A 17,017-nucleotide genomic window follows, 5' to 3' on the forward strand; every position below is an offset into this window, starting at 1 on the left:
CCCAGGATCGGGCAGTGTTTCATTCTGCTGTGCATAAGGTCACTATGAGTCAGTACTGACTCAATGACACCTAAGAACAACAACAAATGGGTAAAATATTGAAGGATGCAGAAAACATCAAAAAAAGATAGAAGAAATGCAATCACTGTACCAAAAAAAATTGTTGATGTTCAACCATTTCAAGAGGTAGCATATCATCAAGAACCAATGGTACTGATGGAAGAAGGTCCAGATGCACTGAAGGTATTGAAGAAAAACAAAGCTCCAGGAATTCATGGAATACAAATTGAAATCTTTCAACGAACTCACACAGCACTGGAGTCATTCACTTATTTATGCCAAGAAATTTGGAAGACAGCTACCTGGCCAACCGATTGGAAGAGATCTGTATTTGTGTCCATTGCAGAGAGGTGATCCAACAGAATGCTGACATCATGGAACAATAATCATTAGTATCTCATGCAAGTACAGTTTTGCAGGAGATATTTCAAAAACAGCTGCAACAATACATTGGCAGGGAATTGGTAGAAGCTTGAGCATCGGGACTTGGAATTAGAGATTTCATTGCTGATGTCAGATGGATCTTGGCTGAAAGCAGAGAATACCAGAAATGTTTACTTGTGATTTATTCACTATGCAAAGGCTTTTGAACTATGTGGATCTTGACTAGCTATGGAAAACATTGTGAAGAATGGGTATTCTAGAACCTTTGATTGTGCTTATGAGGAACCTGTGCTTAGACCAAGAAGCAGCTGTTTGAACAGAACAAGGGATACTGAATGGTTTAAAATCAGGAAAGGTGTGTGTCATGGCTGTATTCTTTCATCATACTTATTCAATCTGTATGCTGAGCAAATAATTTAGAAGTTGCACTATATGAAGAAGAGTGTTGTATCTAGACTCCTTAACAACCTATGATATGTGGATGATACAGCCTACTTACTGAAAGCTTAGAGGACTTAAAATACTTACTGGTGAAGATCAAAGATCATAGCCTTCAGTATGGATTTTACTTCAATGTAAATGAAACAAAAATCCTCACAACTGGATCAGTAGGTAACATCATGATAAATGGAAAGAAGATTGAAGTTGTCAAAGATTTTGTTTTGCTTGGATCCTCAGTCAACACTCCTGAAAGCAGCAGTTAAAAAATCAAGTGACATGTTGCATTAGGCAAATCTGGTGCACAAGACCTCTTTAAAGTGTCAAGTGCAAAGATATCTATTTCAGGACTAAGGTACCCCTGACCCAAGTTGTGGTATTTTCAGTTGCCTCATACACATGTGAAAGTTGGACAATGAGTAAGGAAAACATAGAATTGATGCATTTGAGTTATGGTGTTGAAGAAGAATATCAAAAGCACCATGGATGGCCAGAAGAACAAACAAATCTTATTGGAAAACATACAGCCAGAATGCTCCTTAGAAGCCAAGATGGTGACACTTGTTCTCTGATATGTATTATTAGGAGAGAGCAACCCCTGGAGAAGAACATTATGCTTGGCAAAATGCACGTCAGTGAAAAAGAGGAAGACCCCCAATGAGATGGATTGGTATAGTTGCAGCAGCAATGGTCTCAACTGTAACAACAATTGTGAGGATGGAGCAGGACCAGGCAGTGTTTCATTCTGTTGTACATAGGGTCACTATGCATCAGAACCCACTCGACAACACCAACAAACAACAGTTAGCTAGTAAATTAGTCTCATACTTTGGACATATTGTTAGGAGGAACCAGTCACTGCAAAAGGACATCATGCTTGGAAAAGTAGATGGTCAGTGATACAGATGAAGACTCACAGCAAAATGGCTTGACACATTGGTTGCACCATTGAGGATGGTGCAGGTCCCAGAATTGTTTCATTTTGTTGTGCATAGGGGTCACTATGAGTCAGAACTCGACGGCACCTAACAGTAACAATAGTGATCAGTAGCAGGACATGGTTGATAGGGGAAAAAAAAAAACAAAAAACGTAATAGACATGTATATGTAGTTTTCTTAACTATAAATTAAATGTTTATGTCTGTCCTTTTTTACTAAGTAACCAAAAGAGTAGATTACATGTGAGAACATATTTTACTAGGCATACATAATGGAGTTGGACTACTATGGTCTGTTTCTCAGATAACAAAGCCTTGTAGGGATTCAGGCCCCATACAACTAATCAGTTGTAGAGGTCAGTTTTTACATAGCTCATTCATTTACTGCTGCGAATAATGAGCTGCAGTGTTGCTTAGTGGCAGGTAGCAGATGTTGATCTTGAGGCTGTTAACGTGAAAGCTGTGATTAGAGTTGCCATAGAGTTGTTGTTGTTATTGATAATCATTATTTCTTTTGGAATTTATCACAGTTTTCTAAATTCTCTAACCAGCTCATATAGATTATTAAAGCATATTGTGTAACGTTTTTCCCCTTATCATTTTTCTTTCTTTTTTTTTTAACTAATAGATTAACTGCCTAAGGAATTGTAAGACTTATCAAGCCAGAAAACCTCTATGGTTTTATAACACTTCCCTCAAGTTTTTCCTTAATAAACCTATGCTTGCTGACGTTGTCTTCGAAATACAAGGTATGGTTCAACTTTTACCAAGTCTAAAATTGTTCAGTTTTATTTCTTATTTTGTTTCCTCATTTGGAGTTGCAGCTGTAAAGACTTTGAGAAGAAAGGATTCTTCTTTATTGTAGTGTGTAGATAACACTGCCTGAATTTCAACACAATTTTTCAGGGAAATAAAAATATTTTTTTTTTCTTTACCATAGCTTCATTAACTTTTAAGGTCCAAGAAGGGTTGGAGTTGTCTGTGTTTTATCATTATAAATTTTTTGTTTATTTCTTAAGCTCCTAGTTTTATGATTCAGCTGAAGCCAGCCCCCTTAAAATTGTTTTGCTGTTTTTGGGTGCCTTCAAGTAATTTTTGACTCATATTGGCAAAATAAAACTGCCCCATAGGCTTTTCTAGAATGTAATCAGATTGCAAGGAACCCTAATGTGTAGTGGGTTAAGCATTGGGCTGCTAACCACAAGGTGGACAGTTCAAATTCACCAGTCACTCTCTGGAAAAGTAAAATGAGGCTGTCTGCTCTTGTAAAGATTTACTGTCTTGGAAACCCCACGAAGCAGTTCCACTCTTTCCCATAGACATTCTATGAGTCAGAATTCACTCCATGGCTATGGGTTTGGTTTGGTTTGGTTTAATCCTGTGGAATAACTGATAGGTTTGAACCACTATCCTTTCAGCTAGCAGTCAAGGGCTTAACTGTTTGCATCACCATGGACCCTTAAAATGATATTACCGTTATTGCTGTTAAGTGCTATTGAGTCACTTCCTGCTCATTGTGACCCTCTTATTTCCAAGGAGCATCTGGTGGATTTGAACCTCTGACCTTGTGGTTAGCAGTTAGTGCTTATCCTACAGTGCTACACCAGGACTCCTATCTTACCTTTAGCATATTTAATTTAACTCTTTTCCTTTTTGTATGAGCAAAAGGAACTAATCATGTGTTGAGTTTCCTGCCTGGCCTACATCAGGCCTTCGTACTGCTGCATTTACTCCTCACAAATCCCCTCACGCTTAGAATTGTTATCACCATAGCAACCGAGAGCTGCTGCTTATCTCTGTCGGAGAGTGATACTACCTAATTGTAATAAATATGAGCGGTTTTAATGCCCTTTTGTCACTGTAGTACATTAAAGGCGTAACTTTAAAAACTGAATTGCAGATGCCTACAATTTTGCAAGAAGGATAGAATTTGTTTCCAGAGTAATTGAGTAGGACTTCAGATGGACTCTTACTCAGAAGGTAATTTTGTGGTAGAAATGTGTGACAGCTAACATAGTTGTTTACTTTTGCAAACCTCTTCCCAGAGAGATTCACTTTGCTTTTAACCTTGGTCACTTGCCAAAGCAAGCCGTGAATTGGAAATTTCCCAAACGTGCCATCTACAAAGCTCCTGCCAGTACTGTATGCATTGTGAGCCTGCAACACTGAGAATGGAACAATAAGACACCTTGATATACACATAAATGATTTGAAACAAACAGTGCTAACTGGAGAACAGACTTTATGTAACCCTTCCATCATTTTAGGGCACCCTACAACACCAACAACAAATCTGACTTGATTTAGTTGCCCCCAATATTTTCACTTCAGAAATCCTGTATAGGGTCGCTATCAGTCGGAACCGACTCCACGGCACATAACCAGAACAACAATATTTTCACACTCTGATATACTAGTTGCTAAAATAAAAATCCAGTTGGTTTATCTAAAAGCCAGCTCTCATAAATTATTCATTAGAGGTAGAACAAGCCTTGTCAGGGATTACAGAATCCCTTCATTAGCTTCTAGGAGAATAAATTGTATTGATGAAAGTGTTTACTAATAATGCCTGGTGTCCATAACAGGAAAAGAGCTGGACATTTTTCATAAGCCATTTAATAAACTTCACATTCAAACAGAAAATAACCACATTCACTTTGAGAATAAATATAATTAGTAATTCAGAATGTAGATCTATCTTTCCAAAATAAATAATAATTAAAAAGTGCAGTTTAGAAAGATGGAATAATAGTTTCTGTATTCTGAACAGAAGGTGACAGATGCCACAGGAGATGGTGGAGTGCTGTTTTTCAAACAACTTCCTGGGTGCACTGGGGTCTGCCACACTGGTGTTTAAGGTTGATTAAATTCTTACTCAGCAGGATCAAACAGATAGGAATAGAATGAGGACATCTTTCCTGAATCTAAAACATACAACCAATCAATGGCTGTCTAGTTAATTCTGAATCATGGCAACCCCATCTGTTTCAGAATGAAACTGCGTTCCTGAGGGTTTTCAGTGGTTGTGAGTTTTGGAAGTAGATAACTAGACCTTTCTTCAGAAGTGCCTCTAGGTGAATTTGAACAGCCAGCTTTTCAGTTAGTAGCCAAGTGCTTAACTGTCTGCACCACCCTAGACTCGAATATCCTCTACTCTGTAATAGACAGTAGTGTTCTTATTAATAAGATGGAATATCTTTGACCTTCCTGGGTGGTGTTAGGAATAAACACTGCTAGCTACTGCTTCTTCGGCCTGGGCTGACCAACTTCTTACCTTTTACACAGTATTTTCTATAAATGAGGCACCATATAATTACTTGCTTCCTAAATTAGAATCATGTTCTAGTCCACTGCCTTTTTGTCTAAGTCACCTTGATTGATGAGATGGGTGTTCCAAAGTCTTTTTTATCATTTAGAGACAGATGCTTGGGTTGTTTTATAGAAGATTAATCTTGTAGCTTGTATGTATATTTTAGAAGTTTAACTGTAAGAGAGAAACCAAAGTTACTGTAGTCATTAGGAAATTTGCAGTGCCCATTAAAGAAAGGCTCTGTATCGTTCCTTTTCTGTGTTCCCTACAATCCCTAGAAGAGTGACTGGCCTTAAGTGATTACACCTGACCCTGGAACAGCTTGGGTTTGAACTGTGTGGGCCCACTGATAGCAGAAATCTTTCTCTGTTGCTGTTGCAGTGGACACAAGCAGTAGGAGTCTCCACTGAAAATGCCGTGTGACGTAAATCATCTCCACATGAGCATTTTGTCTCTCCAGTAACTGCGAGCCCCCCAACCTTCCACCTCCCAAAGAGGGGAGATGAACTGTTCACGTGGAGATCTCATCACACAGGAAACGGGAAAAATCCATGTGTATGTTAGTCCTGTGCAGCTCAGGCCCATGCTGCAGTTCAAACCCGTGTTGTTCTAGGTTCACCTGTATTGCTATTGCATTAATAATTGTGAATTTGAGAATCAACAACTCATGCACGAATACTCTCCAAAAACGCTTTGCTTTGTAATGAATCCATAAAATGAGAGAAGTTTGTTTTTCTGCCAGAAATGTTAATTATGTAGCAGAGTCTGAGAGCAACATTTCTCAAGAAAGTTGGACATAAATGTGTGACCCAATCTGCTCCTGCAAAGATGTAAAAGCCTTGGAAACCCTATATAGGGTTGCTATGAGTCAGAACTGACTCAAATGGCACTTAACAACAGCACTGTAAGTTAATGAATATAGGGATCGTCTCTTGTCCCCATGTTTTATTTCTTGACTAGTAAATAGTCACAGCATTTGGTTATAATTGGCATCGAAGGCATTAACACGTCGGTATGAGTGGAGATCTTTTCAATGGCTTGCAACAGTAATAATTTGTTTGAAGCGTCAACACCAAACATTTGGAGCTGGAGGAAGTTTAGTGGATTCCTGCCTCTTTCTGGTATTACAATAGGAGCCCATTGTCCTACTGCACAGGGTATGAAACATTTAAAAATTCTTTTCAGTGTATTCACTCTGTCACTTTGGTAATGGCTCAATTAACCAGGGTCCTTACTCTAATGAATAGGGAGAAATGGAAAAAGCAGAGACATCTGAGAGGAGGAAGAAAGTACAGGACTTAGAGAATTGTTGTTGTTAATTGCTGTCGAGTTGGTTCCAACTCTTAGAGACTCTATATAGGATTTCTGAGGAGCGGCTGGTAGGCTTGAACCATTGATATTGTGGTTCAAACTGGATAGCATTACCTGAGTAATAAATAGTTGAATATATATTCATGAAGAAACTATGTTACTCTGATTCTGAAAGTCATATATGGTTATTACATAACAGTATGCGCAGAATGATCCCATTTATAGAAGATATGTCTATTAGGTTTATAAATGTAAAAGAAAGTTTCAAAATGTATTTTAAAAATAGAATAATCTGTAGAACATTGTGAACAATGGTTATCTTTAGAGAATGAACTGGGGATGGTAGTGATTAGGAAAACAGTAAAGGGGATAGATAATGCATAAAGATAAAACCAAAACTCCCCACCCTTACTTCTCCCCAGTGATAATCACTGTGGACAGTTGGGCATATCCCCCTCTAGTCATTTTCCTTCTGCTTAAAAAAGGGCAATAAATACTATCCAATTGAATATCCTTTAGTTTCAAACTTGTGTTATCCCCATTTTGCATGTATTAAAAAAATGTTTCTTAGCATTATTTTAAATGTAGTTATATAGCTAGATAGCATAGTGGTTATGAGTCGGGCTGCGAACCACAAGGTCGGCAGTTCGAAACTACCAGCTGTTCTGCGGGAGAAAGATGAGGCTTTCTGCTCCCGTAAAGATTTACAGCCTCGGAAACCCTGTACAGGGTCGCTATGAGTCAGAACCGACTCCACGGCACATGACAACAACAACAATTTTTCATTAAAGGTGTGAATTTAGTTATTTCCTATTTTCTCAATATTACAAATAAAAACTGCACTGAAGATTTACTGTAAGTATCTCATTCAAAGTTATGATTACTTCCTTGGGATAGATTCTGAGTCAAAGGATTTGAACAACTGTAAGACTCCATGCATATTATTAAATTGTTTATATTCAGGAATATTTTATCAGTTACTGTTTCCATTGATGTATGAGTATTTGTTTCACCATACCACTGTTAGCATTGTTGTGTTGTTGAGTTAGTTCTGACTCATAACAGTTCTGTATAGGGTTTCTGAGGAGCAGCTGGTGGTTTTGAATCTCTGACCTGTGGTTTGCAGTCCAGTGCTTATCCTATAGCACCATACTAGGAGTCATATCAAAAATGTTCTTGCAATTGTGTATGGTTGCATGATTTTAATATTCTAAACTATGTACATGAAGCCCAGATTGTGCAAATCAAAAGCCAAATTGGTTCTGCGCCATTGAACTTTGTAGTGGTGAGACACTCTTACATGAATAATATTAGCACTGATTGCAACTCTACTAGAGATTATTATTGTTGTTGTTAAGTGCCATTGAATTCAGCAGCAAGTCATAACAACCCTGTATAGAATTTCCAAGGCTTTTAAATTTTTGTGGGAGCAGAAAGCCTCATCTTTCTCTCACAGAGCTGCTGATGGGCTCCAACTACCAACCTTGTGTTTGCAGTACAGTGCTTATCCTATAGAGCCATCGCTCTCCCCTACTAGAGATTATACATTTAAATAAAAGCTCATGTCTCTAAACAGCCTTGTAGTGTTGGTATTATTATTGAAGCAGTTGAGGAGACCCAGAGAGGTAAAGTAACTGTGTCAGTGTTATAGCATAAGTCACCTAGTGTGATGAAGCAAAAAGTTGCACCTAGGCCTTTCTAACTCCAACAGTGATCTAGAGTGGGCTTAAATAATCTGGTAGCATTACTGGAAAAGATAGATTTTCACAATAGTTTGGTCATAACTATTGTGCAAGTCTGTGCCTAACAGGAGGAAATACTACGGGGTCCTGTGCCAACCTCACAATTGTTAGGTTTGAGCCCATCTCCTTGCGGGGGGGAGGGATCTTCCTCTTTTTTTGTTGACAATCCACTTTACCAAGCATGATATGATGTCCTGCTTCAGGGATTGCTCTATTCAGTCGAAGTGCATTTTCTCATATACTATTTTGTGTTATTGTCATTCTCAAACTTATACCTGACATGGAAGTTTACGTTTTTAGGATCCATTAAAGCTTCTCAGCATAATAACATTCAGGCTTATGAATTTTAGTTGTAGTTAAAATATTAACAGACACCTAATGAATAAAGCACTTGACTGCAAGGTCAGGTTGAACCACAAGGTCGGCAGTTCAAACTCACCAGCTGCTCCTTGGAAACCCTACACAGGGTTGCTATGAGTCGGAACTGACTCAATGACACTTAACAACAACAACAATCTTCAATATCAAGGCTCTGGTAGCTTAGTGGGTTATGCGTTGAGCTGCAAACTTGAAGGTCAGCAGTTTGAAGCCACCAGTGGCTCCTGAGGAGAAAGCTGAGGCTTTCTGCTCCTGTAAAGATGTATACCCTCAGAAACCCTATGCAGGGGCCACTAGGAGTCAGAGCTGACTTGATGACATCTAGCAGCACTAGCTGCAGCCTTCAGTTTCACTCTGAAGAATTAGCTCATAATGTCTGTTTATGTGTATGTATAAATAGTTGTTTTAAATGTGACTGTATTTCTACCTTCGTGATGGGGAGGGAAAGCATTAATAATATATAATATTAAGTTTACTTACATTGAACTACAGTAGACCTTCAGAGTAATAGTTGGATGATAACCTATCTCAAATCCTAATTATAATTTTTTTATGTTATAGAGGAATTTTCAGATGAACTTGCAGTTTTCTTTACATACTTTACCTGAAATATCTATAATGCAAAATACACATTTTAAAAGATTTACATTTGCGAAATCACATTTGCATGTAACTTTGATATTTTTGATATAGTGATATAAAGTAATAAGATAATTTTCAAATTAAATATCCATTTAAATACAATGTCTTCTCTTTACCTAATAATAAATTTTATATCATATGATATTACTCTTTGCTTTATTCACATCATTTTTTTTTCAGTTTTTATTGTGAATTGAGTGATAGTTTACATGGGAGAATGTCGGTTTTATACTCTTTTATCACTTCATTGCAATGATTACAATCTCCTCTGTGGATCATAGTTTAAAAGTATTTGCTTCTATTCCCTCTGTTTTTTTGGGGGGTGGATGTACACAAAAACACTCAGGAATATATAATTATTTAGACAACCAAAGGGCACATTCTGTAAGCCTACCTCCTGGCTGCCAGCATACAACTTTTCTCTTACCATGAATCTAGAGTCCTCAGCTGTTCCCTCTCTCCATGTCCTCATCTCTGCTTCTATCTTTGGTGTTGCTGCTTCTCTGGATAGGGCCCCACGTTCCACTCATGCTCTTCTCCCTTGATGGTACTAGGGTCCTCTGTTCCTGGACTGTAAGATTAACTACTTCCCCCTTTTCATTACAAAACTTTTACAGTTCTAGTCACATCAATTTTTGCATGAACATGACTCAACTTCAAAAGAGATTTAATGAAGCCTAACTGGCAACAGATTTTATGGAACAGTCTAGACCCAAGCTAAACATTGATGCACCTGCAGGATGAGGTGGAAGTGGCGTGAACTTTGGATTAGAAAGACCTTGTTGGCATCATTGCTTTCATACGTATCTTACTATGTAGGTCTGTGTGTGTTACTTTGTTTTTGTTCATTTGTTCCTCACCTGTAAATAGGGATACTAATTTACCCTCAGAGTTGTCACAAGGATTGAAATGCTGCAAACAAATGACTATTGGGTCTGCGGTGTAGACTCCCCTGCAGTGGCAGCCAGTGCTGGTGATCAGTATGCACTTTCTTATTGAACCCAGGTGCAGAATCAAATCCTGTTTAAAAATTTTCTAAGCTGTCACCAACAACTAGCTGGAGTTTACTTTGTTGTTCTTACTTAGCCCAGCTGCAGAATTGAATCCTGTTTAAAAATACTCTAGGTGATCACCGCACCGTAACTAGATGGAGTCAACATGTATCTCTTTATAAGTGTTAATCAAATATAAGTATATTTTTCACTACCACCTCCAACTTGTTTAGCATTGTATTATTTAAAAAGCTACAATAGTAGCTACAAAATAAGTGTTAGCATACATTGAGACCTGAGTTAGATATAGAAAAAGCCTGAGTTTCCTTTTGACATTGGAATCTGTGTCACTTGAAAAATACTTTTACAGAATTATATTCTTCTTTGTTTTCTTACCAAGTCCAAATATCTCTTGAGCTAGGCAGGCATCTAGCTTTTAAAATAGAACACTTAAAAAAAAATTTTTTTTTTTTTGAAAACTAGAATGTAGTTTCAGGATGATATGACAATGCACTTTGTTTTAAAATGGTGTAAAACAAAGATCTGATAATTTATGCAAAATGACTGGAAAACTTGGTCTTGTATATTTTGATTTACTCTTACAGTTCTTTTCCTTATAAAATGTTTCTTAAAACTGTAACAGCAAAGAAAGAAAGAAAAGATACTTTGGGCCTTGACATTTTCTGAAAACATGCTTATCTTTAAACTAGAAAATAGATGTGTCTGGGGAGGGTTCCTGTGGTACTCAGTATCTAATGTAATTAAACACTCACATACATACACAAACAAAATTGCCTTTTTCTTCCTAAGAAATTCTTCAGTTATATCCTATTGCTGGTTAGTATATAAAGACTGCATTATTTTCATTCAGCATATTTTTATATATAATGTCTAAAAACACGACTTTACTGAGATATTATATTACAGTTTCACAATAGAACAATTGATAATATCAAACAAAATAGTAGCTTAAAAAGGTGAGAATAACAGAAGTTGATGTTCTCTTAACTGAAAATAACATTTTGTTTTTTCAAACTGAATTCTAAGCTTGAAATAGGTTTGAAAATACTTCAGAGTACTGAGTGTTTTCCTGCTGGTTTTGTAAATCTGTTGTAACCACATTAATCATCTGAAAATTCCTGTTTAAATATCAAGGTTGCTTCTAAAATTTCAGCCCCTCCACTATCCGCTTGGTATTTTTGGCCAGTCTTAAATCCCTCTGCTCAACCCAAATGATAGGTTATTTAGTTTGTTTGAAACCTACTTGAAAATTTCCTTTCCTTTCCTCTTTTTTTTTTTTTTTAAACGTTGCCTTATTTACAGCTTTAAAAATCTTAAAATTATGAATCAAATCACATTACCTGTTTGAATTCTTTGTTGATCCCTGTATGTAGAGAAAAGTGCTGGGCTAGCCAGTATGCTTTATTCTGGAAACTGGTCTTCCTCCATAGATAAAGGCTGTTAACAGTGAGGGCATTCTCCTGCAGCTGAAAGCCAAGGGGAGGCTGGGAGAAGAAAGAGCAGAGAGGCCAGGACACCTGTTAGTAGGTGGAATTGCTCAGTGGGAGATGTGGTTTTGCTAACTGCAGGGCCCAGAAATGGCTAAGTCAGGTGTTGCTCATGGATCTTGGGGGGGAGGTTATTTTTTGTAGAAAAGTTGTTTTGTAAAAAGCTACTGTGAATGCTGTTCTTCCTTCATATGCCAAAAAGTGTTTTGCTTGGGTTTAAAGGAATGGAGAACACAATTGTGACTATTTTAGAGGTAAATTTATGCCCTTGATAAGCCTGATATTTTAGGGATGTGTAGTTAAAGACTTGGAGTCCTGGTGTGGTGTCATATGATAAGCATTGGACTGCTAACTGCAAGGTTGGTGGTTCAGACCCACCAGCCGCTCCTTGGAAACCCTATTCAGGATCACTATGAATTGGCACCAATTCGACAGCACTTAACAAGTTGAAAACTTGGGCAGAGCTTAGTTGCTTCATACAGTTGCTTCTGAAAGGGTGACATGTTTGTCCCTCCTACTGACTAGAGTGTTTTCTACCACACTGGGTAGGGTTTGCTGCCTCCTCTTTGTATCTTTAATACTAAACGTGGTAATTGGCACATGGTGGATGTGCAATAAAGAGCTGTTGAACTTTCTAGAACTTTCTAGACTGAACTGCAGTTTCCTAAGGTGGTTGGGTTGATAAGAACTGCCTCTCCACCTCCTGAGCCATGGACTATGTGTGTTGCCTTTGCTCATTGGAGTAGTTGAACAAGCTTTAACTAGAGAGTCATTTTAGTTTAATGAGCTTCCTGAGGAACATGGGCTTTATATTTACATTTAGAATAGCTCTGGCTCTCCCAGAAATAGGTATGGTTTATCTAGGAAGCAGAGGTCCCCTGGGAAGGTAGTGTGCTGGGAGGACAGCATGTGTGCTACCGTCATCTCCTTCCAGATTTCCCTAAATTCTGAAATGCACTCATGATTCCCACTGTGATTTGTGGAGAGCTTAGATCTAGCTGCTTGCTTCTGAGTTTTCTGTTTCTGGCAAGGTGAAGTCTGACACTACTATGTCATGAGTATGGGAAAGGTAATTGTGTTTTCTTGGAAGGCGCAAGGGCAGAGGTGGCAGTGTTATGTTAAGCCAGTTGTAAAGAAAAAATGTTTTACTTCAGTTGATCAATTTCCAGAAAATACAAAGTAGGTACCAAATAGTTGCAAATTAATGGTTTCAAAGTCAACTTTTGTACTGTTTCACAATAAAAACCCTGCTGGGTAATGCCTAATTAGAAGGAAATTTATGAGAATAACTGCATATTTAACTTACCTACCTATTATCTTTGTTTCTCTTGGACCGTGCAGGTACAACGGTGCCAGCCCACAGAGCCATCCTGGTGGCTCGTTGTGAAGTGATGGCAGCCATGTTTAATGGTAATTACATGGAAGCAAAGAGTGTTCTGATTCCAGTTTATGGTGTTTCCAAAGAGACTTTCCTGTCATTTTTAGAGTACCTATATACAGACTCCTGTTGCCCAGGTGAGCACTCTTAAGTGTTAGTAATATCTCACAATTCATTCTTGCCTTTTTACCTGTTTTGATAAATGGCTTTCTGGGAAATCTGGTTTTGTTTCAGTTTAGTCAGAATTGGCATCATGGACTGTGCTCAGCAGTTGGCAGTGATACTGGTACAACAATGAATTTTCAGTCCGTTCAAGTAGAAGAAGAGATTGGGTGCCCCTTAGGGGCTTTCAGACTCTGACATCATTTCATATGCTTTAGCCAAATGTAACAGTGTGGTGACTGGTATTGGCATCTTGTAAGTGGAGGGTGTCATGTGGTAACCAGTGATTACAGATTACAGCAGAGAGCTCTCTTCCCTAGAGGAGGAGTGCTGGCCAGTTGCTTTTATGGAACTGAATTCTGATTCACGTATCTTTAATACTTTGAATGTTCTAAGATCCCCTTGGCCTTCTCTCTACCTTAGAGGATGTATTTTATTTTTATTTTTTTAGCCCATCTTAGTTTGCCTTCTCCTTAAACATTTCCTAAGATTGCTAGAATGTCCCACAGACTTGTAGAATTTATTTCCCTATTTCTTTTACCTAGTACTGTCTTTGACTTGGTAGCAAAATCTATGGCACCTTCAAAATGGAGCACACCTTATAGGTGTACTGTAGCTGGAGGTACTTGGGAACATTGGCAGAATCCTTTCAGTAGGCCTAGAGTTTTAGGATGCAGGCATGGAATCTTTCTTCTGTTAATCTTTACCCTTTCTCCTTTGGCCACCAGATGGCTCCAACTACAAACAGACCTACAACAAGTCCCTTGGGGATCAGTCCAGAAGACTGAAACTTTGCTTACAGAACCTGGACAAGCACCTCAGCAAACATACAGAGAAAATACTCATTTGAGACCATGTCTCTCATTAGGTTCACTGCTTGATTTTTAGACGTGAATAGCTTCCTGTGTTTGTTAGTAAAATCTCTTATTTTAAGCAGGTCATGAGCCATCTAGTGACAGATTTTAGAAGTTCCAAAACAGAAAATTCCTTTTGTAATTGAATCATTTCTGGTCTTGCATCTAGCTATAGACCATTTTGGAGTGGGTTTCAGTTGTTACTACCAATGATAAAGACTAGCTTATCATATTTACTTAAGAAAAAAATGAAAGAATTGATTCCTATTCAAAATAAGTAGTAGTATTTATTTTACTATCTTAATCATGGAAAATTAGCATATTAAAACTTAAAATTTTATCAGATTTGAAATATAGTAGGGAAATTTTATTTCTTAATCATCTTCTCCCTAGAGTCATTGAAGCTTCTAATTTTAGGTTTTACTTGCTATGTAGAAAAAGTGCTTAGAAAAGCAAAACTAGTCATAGGACAAAACATTTTTAAAATGTGTAAAAGATGCAGGGGAAACTGAGTCAAAATAAATAACCAAGAAGTTGGACACTGGATCATACGCAATGAGAAAATAATAGAAGAGTAATGTATTCATATGTTAAATATTTATCATATATGATGTTCCTAGTTCCACAGCTGCAAAAGAATGCAAGGAGTTTAAGGTTATAACACATATAAAAATCAGACTTATAAAGAAGTATTAAAAACAAAATCTGTGGACTAAAGCTAGCAGAAGAAAATTGAAAGGATTTAGGTTAGCTATCAGGGAGATTTTTTTGGAGTCCTGGTATGGTGCTGTAAGTTAATGCACTAGACTGCAAAGTTGGTTTGAAACACAAGGTTGGCTGTTAAAGCTCACCAGCCGCTCCTCAGAAACCCTATACAAGATCGCTATAGGTCAGAACCTACTTGATGGCACTAATAACAACACCATCAGGGAGATTTACTCAATAGCCCTGGAATTGATTACTAAGGGTAAATATAGAATCATCCTTCCTGAGCAATTAAAAACAAAAAAAGATTCACTTCTCAGTGTAAAGGCTTACATTGATTCTTTCTGAAAATCGACTAGTAGTTTACAATGCTGACTCCTCCAAGACTTTTTCTAAGCATTCTGTTCTACATTTGATGATCCACTCAGTCTTATATTTTTTACAGTCATAAATGAAATGCCTGTTTTCCTTTCTTTCCTTTCTCTCATCAGCCGGCATTTTCCAAGCCATGTGTCTCCTGATCTGTGCTGAGATGTACCAAGTGTCCAGACTACAGCACATCTGTGAGCTGTTCATCATTACTCAATTACAGAGCATGCCCAGCCGGGAACTGGCCTCCATGAACCTGGATATAGTGGACCTGCTCAAAAAAGCCAAGGTAATTTGGCTCTGTGTCCAGTGATGGTGGTAGTCTTGGTGGTGGTGGTTTTTAATCTTGTAAAAAAATTATACTACTCTTGTTAAATTTTTTTGTTTATTAAGAAATATATTACTGCAAATTCAGCTAAATGATGATAAAGTGGCCTTGCAAAAATTTCTGTGGCTAGATTATTGTTAAGTGCCATTGAGTAGGTATCAACTCATAGTGACCCTATGGATAGCAGAACGAGACACTGCCCGATCCTGGGCCAACCTCACAGATGTTGCTACATTTGAGCCCATTGTTGCTGCCGCTGTGCCAATCCATCTCATTGGGAGTCTTCCTCTATGTACAGGTCCCTCCATGAGCACAATTAAGTGTTCTGGAGTACTCATTCTTCACAATGTTGTCCATATGTTGTCATGATTCACACAATCGAAAGCCTTTATGTAGTCAATAAAGCACAGGTAAACATCTTTCTGGTATTCTCTGCTTTCAGCCAAGATCAATCTGATGTCAGCAATGATAGCCCTCATTTCTCATCCTCTTCCGAATCTGGTTTGAATCTCTGGAAATTCTCTGTCAATGTATGGTTGAAACTATTTGTGAAATACATTTACCAAATTTTATGTGCATGAGACATTAATGATATTGTCCAATGATTCCCACATTCCATTGGGTCATCACTCTTTGAAATGGGTACAAATATGGATCTCTTCCAATCAGTTGACCACGTAGTTATCTTCCTAATTTCTGGGTGTAGATGAATGAGTGCCTTCAGTGCTGCATCAGTTTGTTGAAAGATTTCAGTTTGTATTCCATCAGTTCCTGGAGCCTTGTTCTTTACCAATGCCTTCAATGTGCCTTGGATTTCTTCCTTCAGTATCATTGACTCTTGGTCATTTGTTACCTGTTAAAATGGTTGAACATCAACCGTTTCTTTTTGGTACAGTGACTGTGTATTCCTGCCATCTTCTTTTAATGCTTTCTGCATCATTTAATAATTTGGTCATAGAATCCTTCAGTACTGCAAGTTGAAGCCTGATTTTTTCTTTAGTTTGCTCAGTTTGAGAAATGCTGAGTGTGTTCTTCCCTTTCAGTTTTCTAACTCCAGGTCTTTGCACATATCATTGTAATGTTTTACTTTGTCTTCTCCAGCTGATTTTTTTTTTCTTTTTTCATGTTTTATTGTGAATTATTGTCGAGGTCCTATGTCGGGGTCCTGCCTCGACAAGGAAGTGTGGGTGTCACGAAGAAGGGAGATCTGGTGGCGAAAGTGATAGAGAAAGAGAGACAAAATATATACAAAAAGACAGACACACAGATATGATGCAAGCTGGCAGGTAGACAGATCTGCAAACATTTTGCCTAGCATTGCCCAGCATTGCACAGCATTTCATGCAGAATTCACTCTACCTCAGCCTTTTATTCTCTTTTTTAGGGAGGGATTTGTTGCAAAGGAAGGAAGTAATTCACTCAGGGAGGATGTCACAAAGGGAGGATGTGATTAAGGCAGGATACAGAACTGAAATGTGATTAATCATTCAAAACAGGACATAATGATTCACAGGAACA

General features: G+C 37.9%; 1 protein-coding gene across 1 annotated transcript in view; it reads left to right on the forward strand.

The window, feature by feature from the left end:
• RHOBTB3 (Rho-related BTB domain containing 3) overlaps nucleotides 1–17,017 on the forward strand; it is an 86,139-nt gene that overhangs the window by 48,488 nt on the left and 20,634 nt on the right. Inside the window, exons 8-10 of the mRNA XM_006867884.1 lie at nucleotides 2,449–2,569; nucleotides 13,045–13,218; nucleotides 15,294–15,460. Of these exons, the coding sequence (XP_006867946.1) occupies nucleotides 2,449–2,569; nucleotides 13,045–13,218; nucleotides 15,294–15,460 (462 nt within the window). The remainder of the gene's footprint in view (nucleotides 1–2,448; nucleotides 2,570–13,044; nucleotides 13,219–15,293; nucleotides 15,461–17,017) is intronic.

Source organism: Chrysochloris asiatica, unplaced genomic scaffold (genome assembly GCF_000296735.1).
Source record: "Chrysochloris asiatica unplaced genomic scaffold, ChrAsi1.0 scaffold00111, whole genome shotgun sequence".
NCBI classification, from domain to species: Eukaryota; Metazoa; Chordata; class Mammalia; order Afrosoricida; family Chrysochloridae; genus Chrysochloris; species Chrysochloris asiatica.